This window comes from Colius striatus, chromosome 11, assembly GCF_028858725.1.
Source record: "Colius striatus isolate bColStr4 chromosome 11, bColStr4.1.hap1, whole genome shotgun sequence".
Taxonomy (NCBI): Eukaryota; Metazoa; Chordata; class Aves; order Coliiformes; family Coliidae; genus Colius; species Colius striatus.
Genome location: NC_084769.1, coordinates 2,941,407 through 2,956,483, shown reverse-complemented (window position 1 = coordinate 2,956,483; position 15,077 = coordinate 2,941,407). Strand labels below are relative to the sequence as shown.

Here is a 15,077-nt window from a genome sequence, read left to right as displayed (position 1 = left end):
TGATGGGATCATGTACCGCTCCTTCTGCATCCTGGGACACGTGCTTCTTGGCAAGGCTCTTTCCTGAAAGGTGTGAAGCCACATAAACCAAAACATTGCTGCTACATCCTTCACCCTTGTCTTTGAATTTGGTACTGTCAAGTATATCGCTTTTACCTCTGAGATAAAGACCAAGATTTAAAGTTCAGCTCAGCTGAGCCCCACTTACCAAGCACAGTGCTTGTCTAGGCACACAGCTTGGGTCCTTCCTCACGCTGTTTTGCTTGTAACAATTTGCATTGGCCATTACCTCCCAGTGTTTTAGTTAAGCAGGCTCTCATCTGGTTGTTTTAACTGCCATACATGTTTTTCTATGAAAATTTGTATTAACAGAAGTTAGGAGATCTGTGAAAAAACAATAATAACCAGATGAATTGTAATAAAGATGTGATTTGGGAAAAAGATGAGTATATATTTAGCCCTCTACATGTTCTGAAAATATTCTTACCCAACACTTGCTGAGAGTGGAGTGGGGCCTACTAAAGGAAAGAATGCTTTTATTGAATTGTTAGTTTCCCCAGTTTGCAGTAAAATGTTTTGCCTCCTCTGCAATGCATCTCCCACAGCTGTGAATAGGGGAATGGTACAGGACAAGACCAGACTAAGTGCCAACGCTGAGAAGATACTGAAGGACTATTCCTTCATTTGTATGCTGTTGCCTGGACAGTTTTTACCAGAAGACTGCTTCTGCTTTGTGTTAAGAGTGAAGCACGTAAGAGTAGTTTTCCCAATGTAATTTTAAAAACAGCAGTGATGGTAAAATGCAGAAGTCAGAAGAGACAGGGGCAAGGAGAAGAACCAAGACTGAAATTCAGTCAGCTATTTTTTATTTAAAGCCAGATTTTAAGGATTTGTGTTGTCCTAGAAACTGCTTTGGGCTTTTTTTGCCCTTCTCCCAGAATTCTGACATATTCATTCTCAGCTAAGTCACTTTTCAGAAGATTCATTGACTGCATGCTATAGTCCTCGGTGATTTTCATCCTTAATCTGTTAAAGCAAGAGTTTGAAAAACACTACTATGGATGGGGCCAATAGTGTAGCTGTTTTCTTGAAAGTAAGAAAAGCCCTAGGATCATGCAGCATTGTGCCATTGGTAGTCATAGTAATGTGCTCAGCTCCTGCCCTGGTGAGCATGGTATTATGGATGGGCAGTTAAATCTGTTCCACAGAAGAGCACACTCTTTGTGGACAGAGTATTGTGTATGAGGGAGGCCACATTTTTAACTGGTTCTACTGGGCTTCAGAAGGGTGTTGGAATGGAACAGTGATGGAATATGGAGCTAAAGTGATGGAATATGGAGCTAAAGCAATACCACGTCTCAAAGTTTTAAGGAATATGAAGTCATATCATCTCTGTCAGCAATTATACTTCTGTGAAAGTTAGAATCACAGAATGGTAGGTGTTGGAAGGGACCTTTAGAGATCATCCAGTCCAACCCCCCTGCAGAAGCATGGTCACCTAGATCAGGTCGCATAGCAACATGTCCAGGTGGGTCTTGAAGACCTCCAAGGAAGGAGCCTCCACAACCCCTGAGTTAACCCTCTTAAAGTCACTGATGTAACAATATTGCCACTGATGCAAACTTAAGTGTTTGTATGTCTAAGTTCATATACATCCTTATTTCATATTAGTATTGCAGCAGCTTCTGGATGCCTCGAGCATGGCTTGGTGACCTTATGCAGTAGAATTTGCACAAACCATATGAGATACAATAGTAACTGCAGTGCCCAAGTGATCTTCTGTACTCTCACACCTTCATCACCTCAGGGTAGGGCATGCAGTGAAACTCTTCACTCTCACCAGGTCATTTTGCAAAGATCTTGCAGATGTTCTTCTGCAAAAGCGACCCTAGGAGAGGTTGGAGGTGGTGGAGGGTTTAGCAAGAAGCTAATTACATCATCAAGGAGTCAAAAGTGAGTTTCTGACAAGGATTTCAAAACCTTGAAATATGCTGAATATAAAATACAGCCAGGTGCATCTGTTGAATATGCATAAAAGTAAGGATTGAGAGGGTGATGTGTATAACATTCATTTGTTTTCAGCTCTTAAAATGCTTTAGATAGTAATGCCTAATGAGCACGTTCTGCACTTTTAGTTTGTTAACTGCTTAATCGACCTGTCTTACCAGTTATTTGTATCCTAAAAGTTCCATCCAGGTACTGTAGAGACTATTGAAATATTAGACTATATCATGGATAGTCTGTAACATGTTATTTCCATTGTTCTTGTCTAATTCATATCTTTAACTGCAATTTTTCAGGAGAATACAGAGATATTTAAGGTTCTTTACGTTGGTCAAAGTAGTTTTTAGTGTCTGTGGAGACTGCAGCAGTTGGATTTCAGTCTGAGTTGTCTGGTTTATAAGGAAGCTGGGCATTATTCAGCATATATGACATCATTACTGTTCTTACATACTTTTACATAGACACAATTCTTCCATTGCAGAAATGATACATGGCTTTTGACCCTTTCTTTAGTTTGAAGACAGTAACTCAGCTTCTCTCTCTGAGGACAGCCATTGAAGCTTGCTGTCCAAGTCTAAATATTGTTCAAATCTTAATAGTGCTTAAAAACCAGGACTCAAAACAGGATAGGCCCAATAGCACACATGTACATACATGTTCCTTTCTTTCTTTAGCAGGACAATGCTGAGATATACCGATGATAAATATCTTCCACTCCAGTTTCTTTGTTTTAAGCAAGCAAGGAGAGTGAATCTTCTCAGACACAAACTAATTCACCATACCCGTTCTTTTATTGCATCTGCTTAAGAATACCTGTCAAGCAATATTCAAAGACAGGGAACACAGATGAAATCCACCCAGGAACATAAACCTGCTTTCAAAGGGAAACAAAATTAAGGTGCTGATAAATAAAAACTGTCATCCACAAAGTAAGCTTAAAAATGTATATCCTCCTCAATTTCCATTTATTTACTCCCAAAAACGTTCCTTTGACCTTTTAAATGGAAACAGATCTACTTTTTCAGCATTATGCTTATTTCTTCTCTCTGCATTACAAAGACAGTTCCTTTTTCTCAACGACTGGCAACAGAGCTTTTGGCAGCCGTGTGCGTCTGCAGGAGCTGGGAGCCAGCGTTCCTCTCAGGCTTTTATGGCTTTTAGTCTGACTCTTTCATCATTTTTGCCTTCAGCTTTTACTCTGAAGAGCTTCTGGTTATTAGGGGCTGTTGTTTACTGAGCTGCCATGTTTCCAGGATTCCAAATGCCATGTTTGGATGAAACTTAGAACCGAACTTGGGGTTTCCTTTTAGCTTTCAGCTCCTTTTCGCATTTCTCATCAAGTGCTTCCTGTGTCAGCTTCATTATTACTGTATGGTGGAAGTTTAGGTGAGCTAGAGCACTGTCAAAACTCATTTTCTTCTGGCTGTCACCCTTCTCCAAAGTGGTCAGAACTGCAGTCCTGGTTTTCATCTAGCACGGCTTGTGTGTGTAGGGGTCTGTTTTCAGCTGACATCCAAAATCTGCTTTCCACTGTCATCCTGCCCTCTTTGAATACTCCAGTTAATACAATATGTGGGTCTAGCTATCACTTTGGATAAAAGACAGACTTGAAAGGACATCCATAGTCAGTTCCAGATTGCTGCTGCTGTGCTGGTGCTACTGCCTGATTTGAAAGGACAGGCCTCCTGTTAGGACTTTTCTTCTCTTGTACTCACAGTGTAGCCTAGACCTTTGCTTTGATGAGGCACCTTAACATTTTTCCCCACAGTTTCAGAGGACTCCACGCTGCTGGTGCTGAGCATCACTTTCTTCTCATTGCATCCAGTCTCATCACAAGTCAGAAACACAGGAATGCTCACGATTGCCCTGAATCGTGGAGATTTCCTTTTGAAGCTGGGGAATGACAGTTCAGAGAGCTCTCCAAGAGCCCTCGTGGTCCTCCCAGAGGGTGGTGCAGTTCTGTACCTTGTTGATGCAGCACTACCAGTCACAACTATGGAAATGATACGTGTTTTATAAAGGGGCAGGGGGGGGAATGCAGATTTTTGTCTTTTGGACAGGGGCCAAACCTTCAGATGTCTAGCAACACTATATTTTAATGAGAATGGGTGTGCATGCTTTTCTTCATCTGCAATATTGACTTGTTGGAGATGGTAGTTGGGAGGACATCCAGCAATCATATTCTGGCAATTCAGTCTTTTGCTGGAGATAGATTTGTCCCAGAATGCAGTTGCAAATATTGTGTCAGCTACTACCTAGTTCAGGACTTTTCCACAACGATTCCTGCTGTGTCTTTCTGTGAGGCCCTTTTAACAGGGATATTTCCCTGTGTTTTCCTTTTCTGCTGAAGTCTGGCTGCTCATCACTTCTTCAACTCCCAAACTTCTCAAGTCTGGATTGAAATAAGGACATGTTTTCTTCCTCCTACTCAGAATCCATCAAGATTTTTATTCCCCCACACCATAGCAATTAATTAATTGCCTAATTAATCTGGAGAAAGTGTTGAAAGCACTCCAGACCTCTCAGATTACATCTCCAGAAGTGGTTTTGACCATGGTTAGAAATCAGACCAGCGTTTGACAAAAGCCTAGTGACAGTTTTACTAGTTTGAGGTTTGTTTCACACCGAGTACTCTCCCATGTGCTCACTTACCTGAGTGGAATGGAAAATAGGGTGGTAAATAAATCAGAAAGAGATGTCAGGTCCACTTGGAAATATCAAAACTAAGTTTTATATTCATGAGAGCTCTATATATAGACTGTGCCTGAATTAAAAATGTATCCATGTGCTGCTTAACACACTGAATAGGATTTCTACTAGTGAGGGAAGCCTTTCTATACTGCTGAGGAAAAAGCTTGACTATGTGTGTTTCCTCTACTGCAGGAATAAAGGGTTTGCCAAAAGAATACTGCCTGAAATGAACTCATGCCTTGCAAAGTCCAGTAGATCAGGCCATTCCTGCCGGTAGGGCAAAGCTGATTCTAGCCTGTTTTTGCCTGTATGACAGTGAGATTTGATGTGGAAGGTCATTTACAAGTGGGAGGAATAGCCATCTGAAGATGTTCAGGTGCTACCTCGCCATCTGAAACCAGATTACAACTAGAGACACTCGCATTAAGTGTGTCTCGAAGGGCAGTGACAGCTTTGGTTCAGTGAGCAATTTCTCAACCAGCATTATTTCAGAGCCCCAATGTGTTTTTAAGCACAGTGGGCATCCATCTTGTGTCACTTGAGTGGTGCAGCTGATTCTTCTGTTAAAACCATCTAGGAATGACTTTGCAATGATATTTCTTTATAGTTTGGTCTTTCTGCTTTTCCTAAGGCTTCAGTTCTTGGAGTGTGAGTTCTGGATACTGACAAACAAAAGAAATAACCTGAACATTTCCTTTTCAATGAGCCAACAGGTGCCTGATAATAATATGTGTTGCTGTGGGCTCTGTATCATACTGATCCATTACAAGCCTGGCATGAGAGTTGTTATTATTTTAAGTGGGTGTGTTTTCTTTTCTCCAACAAAACCAAAAGAAATAGCTCTTAGCCACAAAGATTATAAAGAAACAGTTCTGAAAACGCAGCTTAAAATATTCCTGAGCTTAGCCAAACAAGACAGATGTGCACTTATGTTTTAGTGCAGGTTCTCTGGGATTTGTGTAATTGAATTTGAGTAGCCAGAGTTTACTGTTGTGTGTGAAGTAGAACTAGTAAACATCCACGTTGAATTGAATGCTACGTCATGCTGCTCATTTGGAGGAAATGTGTTTTACTGTTGGCTTATTTACAAAAGTAGCAAAATGCTAAAGGGGAAAAGTAAACACATATGAAGAATCCTTTTAACAAATCATCTCAGCAATCATGTACACCTTAGGCAAGCATGTGCTTGAGAGAAACCCAGAATCACAGCATCTTAAGGGTTGGAAGGGACCTGGAAAGCTCATCCAGTGCAACCCCCCTGCCAGAGCAGCACCACCTAGAGCAGGGCACACAGGAGCTCATCCAGCTGGGTTGGAATGTCCCCAGAGAAGGAGACTCCACAGCCCATCTGGGCAGCCCCTGCCAGTGCTCACTCACACTGAAGAGTCTTTCTTTTTTCCGTTCTGTTCCAGTTTGGGAGCCATTGCCAGAGGTGGCTGCTCTCCAGAGTTAGGTAGCCAGTAGTAGAACAGATACGGTACCAGAAAACTTAATCACCACAGCTGTAATATTCACCTCTCTTTGCCAGTAGGTTTGCTGTTACTAGCTCCATATTAATTTTGAGACATTTCTGAGCAACTTGACTGATTAGAAGCTTTTCATTGGCATTTATTGGGAAGGTGTCTACAATTTTGAATCCACATCCAATGGGACGTGTTTTCAGGGCACGGCTGGATTTTTTTGTTCCAAACTACTGCTGACAGAGATGGACTTGTCTTAAAACTGCTTTCATTGCTTTCTTAACCTATTTCTCATCCCAGCAGAACAGCAGATCCTCTCCTTTGTGATTACAAGTTGTTCTTGTTTTCTCTTTTGTTAGTTATTTGGATTCTGTACTGAAATGATAGTACCCAGGAAAGAGGGTGTGATCTTTCCTCTCATGTAGTGCCTCGTGTACTGTGTTAATTTTGCACCATTTTGAGTTGTCATAACATTACAGGACTCAAAAAAAATGGTGTTTTGAGTTACAAATGGTGCATAGTGGCACATCCCTTTTCAGATAGGATTTGTTTAGAAAAAATGATGCTTTCTGATGATGGATACTTACTGATCTCTGCCATGTGAGCTGCATTTGCAGGGCAGTGCAGAACAGCAAATTATTGCACCAAAACCACAGTTTACATTTGTAAGTTCCATTTGTAATTACACAGTTTTTTATATCTGCAGTGTATCATTTTAGTGCTTGTTTTTAGTGTTTGTTCTTCCACAAATCACAGTGAATAAAGTAGAAATCCTTTTATATCCCCACTCAGAGAAACTGGAAGGAAACACGAGTGTATGGCTAAATAACTTCCAGTGAGATATGTCACAGCACCTAGTGTCTGAAGTAGCTGATGGCAGATTCATATCTTAAAAGTACTCAAGTCTGGATGCTCAAAACCTTTCTACATGTCAAACATTACTGGTTTGGATTAACTTGGTTACTTCATAACATCGATTATTGTCTCCCAACAGGCAGGATGCCATTAATAGTTTTGTTCTTTTGCCCTGCAGGGGGTTCAGGACCATCATCATCAATAGCCATAGCTGGCACCAGCCAACCTGCCATCACAAAGACAACATCTGTGCTTCAAGATGGTGTTATCGTCACTACTGCAGCTGGAAACCCACTTCAGAGCCAGCTGCCCATTGGGAGCGATTTCCCTTTTGCTGGCCACGAACACTCGCTTCATTTTCCGCAGAACAGCTCTTCAAACAACAATCTTCCACATTCTTTGAATCAAAACCTCCTCAATTCTCTGCCTATCTCTTTGCCAGTGAATCAGCAACATCTCCTAAACCAGAATCTATTAAATATACTACAGCCTTCAGCAGGAGAAGGCAAGTCTGAGGTCAACCTCAACCCTTTAGGTTTTCTCAACCCGAATGTAAATGCTGCTTTAGCTTTTCTCTCCAGTGACGTGGATGGGCAGGTATTACAGCCTGTTCATTTTCAGCTTCTAGCAACCCTCCTTCAGAACCAAGCCCAAGCAGCTGCCATGCTTCCCCTACCATCTTTCAATCTGACCATCTCAGATTTGTTGCAACAGCAAAATAACCCTTTACCCTCAGTAACACAGATGACAGCCCCACCTGACCATTTGCCAAACAATCAGTCAGAAAGCAACAGGGTGGAGACCCTTTTAACCAACCCCCTGGGCAACCCCTTGCCAAGCTTTGCAGGCACTGACACTACTTCTAACCCCCTGCTCCTCCCAGCTGTCTCTGGGGCCTCTGCATTAATGGCCTTGAATCCCCAGCTGGTGGGAGGTGTCCTGAACTCTGCATCGGGCAACACCGCTAATCATCCAGAGGTTTCCATAGCCACCTCCTCCCAAGCAACCACTACCACAACCACTACATCATCAGCAGTGGCAGCACTGTCTGTCTCAACCCTGGGTGGTGGGACAGCAGTGGTGTCAATGGCAGAAACATTGCTCAACATATCTAATAATGCTGGGAATACATCTGGTCCAGCTAAACTCAACAATAACTCTGTGGTGCCACAGCTACTTAACCCTCTACTGGGGACGGGTCTGCTTGGTAAGTTCAATTTCTTCACAGATATAAAAGGAAAAAAAAATAAGGAAGAGGGTTGGGGAGGGGGAAGTTTGAATACTTTAAAGACTCCACTTTACCATACTTCTTTTTGTAAGGCTTTTGTATGTTACAGCTTGTTTATTTCTATAGAGGAAAACATAACTGTTGTTGTTATAAATCTAAAGCACAGTCTGATTTAATTCCCTGACATTTAATACTGCTCTTGGAAATTATTTGATGTGCCATTCTTAATTCTGATGCCACCTAGACCTACTGTCTACACTTTACAATCCCCCAAGCAGTTGGTCTTGCCTCATTTTTCATGTAGTGAAAAAAGCACAGGTGTATCTCTGGGATGCAGTGTTTCATTTCAAGTGCGTGTGGCATCACAGGGTTACTACGAGTAGCTGTGCAGTAGATGAAAAATGGCCAAGTGCATTTTTCCAAATGAATCCAAAGTGCCAAAGCCATAAGCACCCTCCCTGTAAAGTTAATCCATAAAGCACTCGGAGTAGGTCCTTGCACAAGTTCAGAGAGGAAGGTTGCCCTTTGAGCCCTTTGTGGTGTGTTTATATGTCTCATTTCTCAGTTGTATTTGTTTTACTTCAGCTTGTAGTTTACAAACTCAGGGTGTCTCACTTGACAAACACCTACATCCCAAAACAAGGGATTCAAAAGCCCTTAGATACATTTTTTTTCCTCCTGTGTCTTTTGATGTTTTTTTACCAAGAATATTTAATACACTCAGTGCTCATCTGTTGTTTGGACTGGGTAATCCAATACATAGACTGGTAAGAGGAATTGAATGTGGCAAAGAGCTGATAAAACATTTTAACTTCATACCTCATGCTTCCCTACTAAATGGCTCCCGTGAACTCAACCCCACTTTGTGTTTTCCATGTAAAATACAACTAACCAATGGTTCTGCAAATGGCAGTTTTAAACATGAGCTTTTCATTAAAGAAGAAAAAATAACCCCTAGGAAATGGATACAGCTTTAAGCTTTATTATTTCATAAAGTCAGATTCCAACAGCACATTTGTTTTCCTAGAACTGTGATTTGAATGCGAAGTGAGATGTTTCCTCTGACATAAATGTTAATACAATGTAAAAAAGAAAGCAAAAAGGGTTTAGAGTGTTGGCTGCCATGTCTGTGAGCCAAAAAGCCTTTGCTCATCTGCAGGTGAGCTCACGTTATTTTGTCATAGTCAATGAGAAACTAGTTTTGTTGGGGTTTTTAAATCCTTTTCTCTTTTCCCCTTTGTCCTCCCCCTCCCCAGCCCAGTACTGCTTGAACGAGTCACTCTTTGGAAACTTAAGATTCCAAGACACAGAGTATCATAGGAGTTCAGTCTGACATACATGGCTATGAACCACTCCAAAGGTGAAGGCAGTCATGTCAGGAACCTTTAGAAAGAGTCCAGATAGATGTCACCTACAAAAGAAACAATACTGAAGAAATAAAGGAATAAAGAGTAGGGGGCAGATGCCTTGAGGACCATTCTGTAGAAGATTGAAGGGGAAATGTGGTGTTTTACAAAGGCAGTTGCTTAACAGTCAGTTAAAATTTGAGTCAAGGAAATTCCTCCAGACTGTTAGAAACCATCCTGACTTACGTTTCCCTGTGTTTGAATTCCAGGTGACATGTCATCTATAAACACTACTTTGAATAACCATCAGCTGAGTCATCTGCAGTCGCTCTTAAACAACAATCAGATGTTTCCTTCAAATCAGCAGCAGCAGCACCTTCTCCAGGGCTATCAGAACATGCAGGGATTTCAAGGCCAGCCCCCAATTCCTGGCCCAGCTAACAACCCAAACCCCATGGCATGTCTGTTCCAAAATTTCCAGGTAGAGAGCAAAATGAATTCAATATTCAAACAAATGTGCGACTCTCAGTAGGCAAAACGATGTCTGCCGTAGTTTGATTATCTTGCAGTGATGAAGACAGTGTGATACATGCAATTGCTTGCCTCTTTCAGTAGTTTTGCAAACCAGCAGCACTTGTTACTGATTGTTTTGTACCTTCTTCCTTAGAAAGTGGGTTAGAGTCTCTTTGGAAGGAGTTACACTGCATGTATTGAAAGAAGTATGCTACGTGTTGTTCTCACGGTTACTACACAGCTTTTAGCAAAGCTCTTTCCCATCCCACAGAAACGATCAGAAACTCCCATTTCGACCAGTCCTACAGTTCAGTGGTGAGAAATATGTACTGATACCACTTGACAGTAATTAGAAGCTTAATAAATGATTATAGATGTGTACCACTCCTCTTGCATTCCCACTGAAATGGAATGGGAGAGCGAGCAGGGATGTGGGTCGTATAGCCTGGAGAAAACGGACGTTAGAACGAACATACAATGGCAAACTGTGCAAAATTGGCACCTTCCTGCTTGCCACCCAAGTAGACAATTCTTTGTAATACAAGTTGAAGTATCAAACTAACATACTGACAGGAAGCATAGCAACCAAAATAGGTAATAAAACCAGAGTTAAAATACATTATTCAGCATTACCGTGGTTGCTGCAGAAGTGAAGACAGAAGGATGCAGATAGTGCCAGGAAGTGCTTTTACCCTTTAAGAAGGAGATGTGTCATTTTTCTCAGTGTAGATGTTCCACTGCTATTGCAAAGTCACAGTCCTCTAACTGCCTGTTACCTCTCTTTGCCTCTGTCTGAATCTTGGTGGCTCAGTACCTCGGTATTTTTTGCTTCTGATTCTCAGTTATATAAATAGTAATGGTAAGTATTTAAAGGAGCTTTGGGAAACATTTTGCCCTTGTTTGTTGTTATGGCACTATTACTGACATCATCTTCACTGCCTACCTGGGTGTCAAGAAGTACAAAAAGCAGAGTTACTTCAATCTGAAGGTTCCAGTTCAGAGTGGCAGTGCCTGACGTTGCAGCTGCAATGCAAAGGGATGCAGGCATGGTTTACAAGGGACTGGAATAAGAAGAGAACCCAGGAGAGGGGCACATGACTGAAAGGGAAGAACAGGCAAGTTAGCCAACAAGTTGGCCTACATTCCATAAATTGAATGAGGAGGATACAAGCAGCCCAGAAGAGTGGTTGGTAGGGAGGAAAGAAGGAAAGTTAGGGTCTGGGAAGGAGAACAGATAAACCTTGGAGTTGCTTAGGTCATGAAAGAAAAAACAAGGGTGCTGCACTTGAATCAGAAGAGATACCCTGTAAAGACTCTGAAGGAGGTGATAATGTAGTTTCAGCCTTGCATGGTAGGCTGCATCATTTCATGGAAGGCATCTCTTTTTGGTCCATGAGGCAAAGCCTGGGAGCTGGTGGTTTTATCTTCCCCTAAATGACACTTCTTTTGCTTTCCGTCTAGCTGTTCAGCATTAAACTTGGCAACTGATGTGTACCCAAAGTAGAAGTACACACTGTAACAAATAGTGACCCTGGCCACCACCCTGGTTTCTTTTTTATTACAATGGAGCAGCGTTTGTTTACTGACATGGAGCTTTGGGCAGAATAGCAGTGTCCATCTTTGTCTCCGCTTTTTTTCCAGGTGAGGATGCAGGAGGATGCTGCTGTCCTGAACAAAAGAATGATCACTCAAATGGGAATGGCACCGGTTCCTGAGAGCTCCAACGCTATGCTTCCTCCTTTCCAAGAAACATCTTGTGATTTGCAGCAAAGAACTGAAGCATCTCTTGGACAACAGGCAAAGGATAACCTCAACGTCGCTGCTCAGGGTGATACGTCGGTGGACGCGATCTACAAAGCGGTTGTAGATGCTGCAAGCAAAGGAATGCAAGTAGTGATCACCACTGCCGTTAGCAGTACAACGCAAATGAGTCCCATTCCAGCTTTGAGTGCCATGAGTGCCTTCACAGCCTCAATTGGTGACCCATTAAATCTTTCTAGTGCTGTCAGTGCGGTAATCCATGGAAGAAACCTTGCCGTTTCTGATCACGAAGGTAGGATAAGGAACAGCAGAGGAACACGAGTGCTGAAGAATTCAGAGCACGGTAAAAATTCAAGTGAAGGGGATGGGTATGAATATTACAAACCAACGAGTTGTAACACACCCAAAAAACAGTGGGAAGGGGAGCAAAGTCCTGTCAGTGAGATAAACAGATGGAAATGTGATGAGTTTCTAGACCACTCTACCCATATCCATAGTAGTCCTTGTCACGAAAGGCCCAATAACATCTCCACACTGCCATTGTTGCAAGGCGAGCAGCACCAGATACTGTTATCACAGCGAAACTGTCAAAGTGATAAAATGTTGGAGGAGAATTTCAGGTATAACAATTACAAAAGAACTATGATGAGTTTTAAGGAAAGACTGGAGAACACTGTGGAACGATGTGCACACATAAACGGAAACAGGCCTCAGCAGAACAGAGGATTTGGGGAGTTGCTGAACACTTCTAAACAAGACCTGGTTCTGGAAGAGCAATCTCCAAGTTCCTCAAACAGCTTGGAAAGTTCGTTAGTTAAAGACTATATCCACTACAATGGAGATTTTAATGCCAAAAGCATTAATGGGTGTGTGCCTAGCCCTTCAGATGCTAAAAGCATCAGTAGTGAAGATGACCTAAGGAACCCAGATTCCCCTTCTTCCAATGAGCTGATACATTACAGGCCGAGGACGTTTAATGTTGGCGACTTGGTCTGGGGCCAAATCAAAGGACTGACTTCATGGCCTGGAAAACTAGTAAGAGAAGAAGAAGTTCACAATTCATGTCAACAAAACGCTGAGGAGGGGAAGGTATATTTATATATATGCACATATCTCTATATACACGTGTACATGCGCCCATACAAGTGTTTATCCAAACCCTGTCGCTCCATTCTTTATTTTATACTTTGCCTCTTCTTTTAGTAATAAGAGTTGCTCTTTTTTTCCCCTATAACTATAGCTGGCAGAGCTGATTTTTTCCCCATAGTTACCTAATGAGAAACTTCCACCAGTGCAATGAAACAGATAATGTTTTGGCTTGATTGTGCTTGACTAATTAATTTGTGCCCAGAAGACTTACTACACGCCAAAAAAGTGTGGTTAACAAAAAGGTGTTTTAGCATACAGTGTGTCAAAAACTGATGTGGAGATAATAATGTTTAAAACTGCAAAAAGCAGAGGTGATCTAATCAGATTGAGGAGTCTGTAATAAGTGAAATAAGTGTAATAAGTGAAAACTCGCTCATTGACACACACACATTGCATGCACATTTTCACCTTGAAAGGAGGTTGTGATCGTCTTCTAGTAGTGAGGAAGGCATTCCAATTGGCTTTTTCGTACTAAAATCCTTGTTTTTGGTCAACAAATAATATGCTTGTTGGGGATTATACAGAAAACACAGTTATCAAGGAGTTATTGGTTGTTATATTGTGGTCTACATTACTGGTATAACATCATCTTTTTGTTGTCCTTACAAAGCACATCTTCCATATCTCAATATTATAAGTGTGGTTTTATGAAATGCAAGTTTTTAAAATATGTAAGCAGAAAGGAAAGCTCTGATGAAGTAATGTCTTACTGCTGACACAAAGAAATCAAGCCACTTCAAAATCATCCCTGTTTCCCTGAGGTACATTTGCTGCGTGACAGCAGTTTTAAGAGCATAAGAACGGTGGGTGATAGTGGGATATGGACCAAAGTATTCCTCTCCCTTCAACTTGGCCAACAGCAGATACCCAGAGTGGAGAGAAGGAGTGCAAGAACATGAGGAGTGCTTGTTTACTGGAGCCTCTGGCTCCCACCAGTGCATAGCTCAGGAGCTTGATGAGCTGGGACTGGTGCACCTATAGCACTCGCTGCTGGACTCAGCATGGTTCATCATCCTAGAGTTAAAAGGCCAATGTGAAAATGGAATTTCCCCAAATAGGTGCTATAAATAACTGAGTTGATGTTTGACCAGAGTGGTTTTGACCCCAGTTCAAGAGAACTTTAGTCTCTCTTTACAAGTGGCTTCTCCACTGATGTCCCAAACAAAGGTTTGGGAGCCGAGAGCTCCCATCTGAGAGCGCTGAATGGAAGTAGTTACTTTATTGAGAAACCAACGTGCTTGAGTCACAATATCTCAGTGCTTCAGAGCTCATTGCTTATAAAGGTTAGATCCTCAAGTTACAAGTCAATTTATAAAAAGTATAGGCAAATTACAAATGCCACTAGCTGTAGAAAATGAAACAAAACTGGAAGAGTTAGGTGTACAAAATCCCCGCGCCATACGACTTACAAGTGCAGTCATTACACTGCACATATGTTCCAGGTATGCTGTTTATGTATTAACTCCACAAAATTCTCTATCCATGTGACTGTTTTGATGCATTTTAAGAGGGTTTTTTTAAGTATCTTCTGTAAGGAAGTGACATTTTTTTCATTTGGGTTCCTCCCCAGCTGGCCGGTACCAGAACGTGTAATTGCTTTGGTGCAAACACACCTTCTTTAGCTTTGTGTCTCTTGTGTACACTATACAAGCATTGTGTAATGTTCCATGTAGTGGCATAGAGTTTATTGTATGCTGAAGCCCAAACCAGGAAGCACACTGTGGAAGTGCACACATCGCTGCTGCTGCAGTGCTGTCGAGGCGCTTGTGGAGGCAGCGAGAGAGACTGCTTCAAGTTCTTCAGCAGAAAGTCCCACGTAATGGATCATCCCTGACATCAGAAAGCCTTTCATTCAATCAGAGTAATTCTAAATTAAACAAACAAAAATATGTCTCATTTAATTCCACAAGAAGTAAGGAGTGAATGACCATCCCAAAGGGCAGGGGTTGAGGTTGAAAGGTGACATACTGATGAGTATGAAAGCGGTGAAAATGCACGTGCTGGCTCATAGCTGTGTTTCTAGTTGGCACCGTGGCAGTCTGTACACATGTTCAAACAGTCCTGTGAGGT

The 15,077-nt window shown here is 41.8% G+C and overlaps 1 protein-coding gene across 12 annotated transcripts in view; it reads left to right on the top strand.

Moving 5' to 3' along the window:
* The window catches only part of MBD5 (methyl-CpG binding domain protein 5), a 138,542-nt gene that overhangs the window by 110,491 nt on the left and 12,974 nt on the right, over window positions 1–15,077 (top strand). For 10 of the 12 annotated variants that reach the window (XM_062004943.1, XM_062004949.1, XM_062004948.1 and 7 more), the window contains 3 exons: window positions 7,189–8,217; window positions 9,854–10,065; window positions 11,739–12,947. In XM_062004943.1, coding sequence (XP_061860927.1) covers window positions 7,189–8,217; window positions 9,854–10,065; window positions 11,739–12,947 — 2,450 coding nt within the window. The remainder of the gene's footprint in view (window positions 1–7,188; window positions 8,218–9,853; window positions 10,066–11,738; window positions 12,948–15,077) is intronic. The other 2 variants (XM_062004955.1, XM_062004954.1) reach the window with 1 other exon arrangement.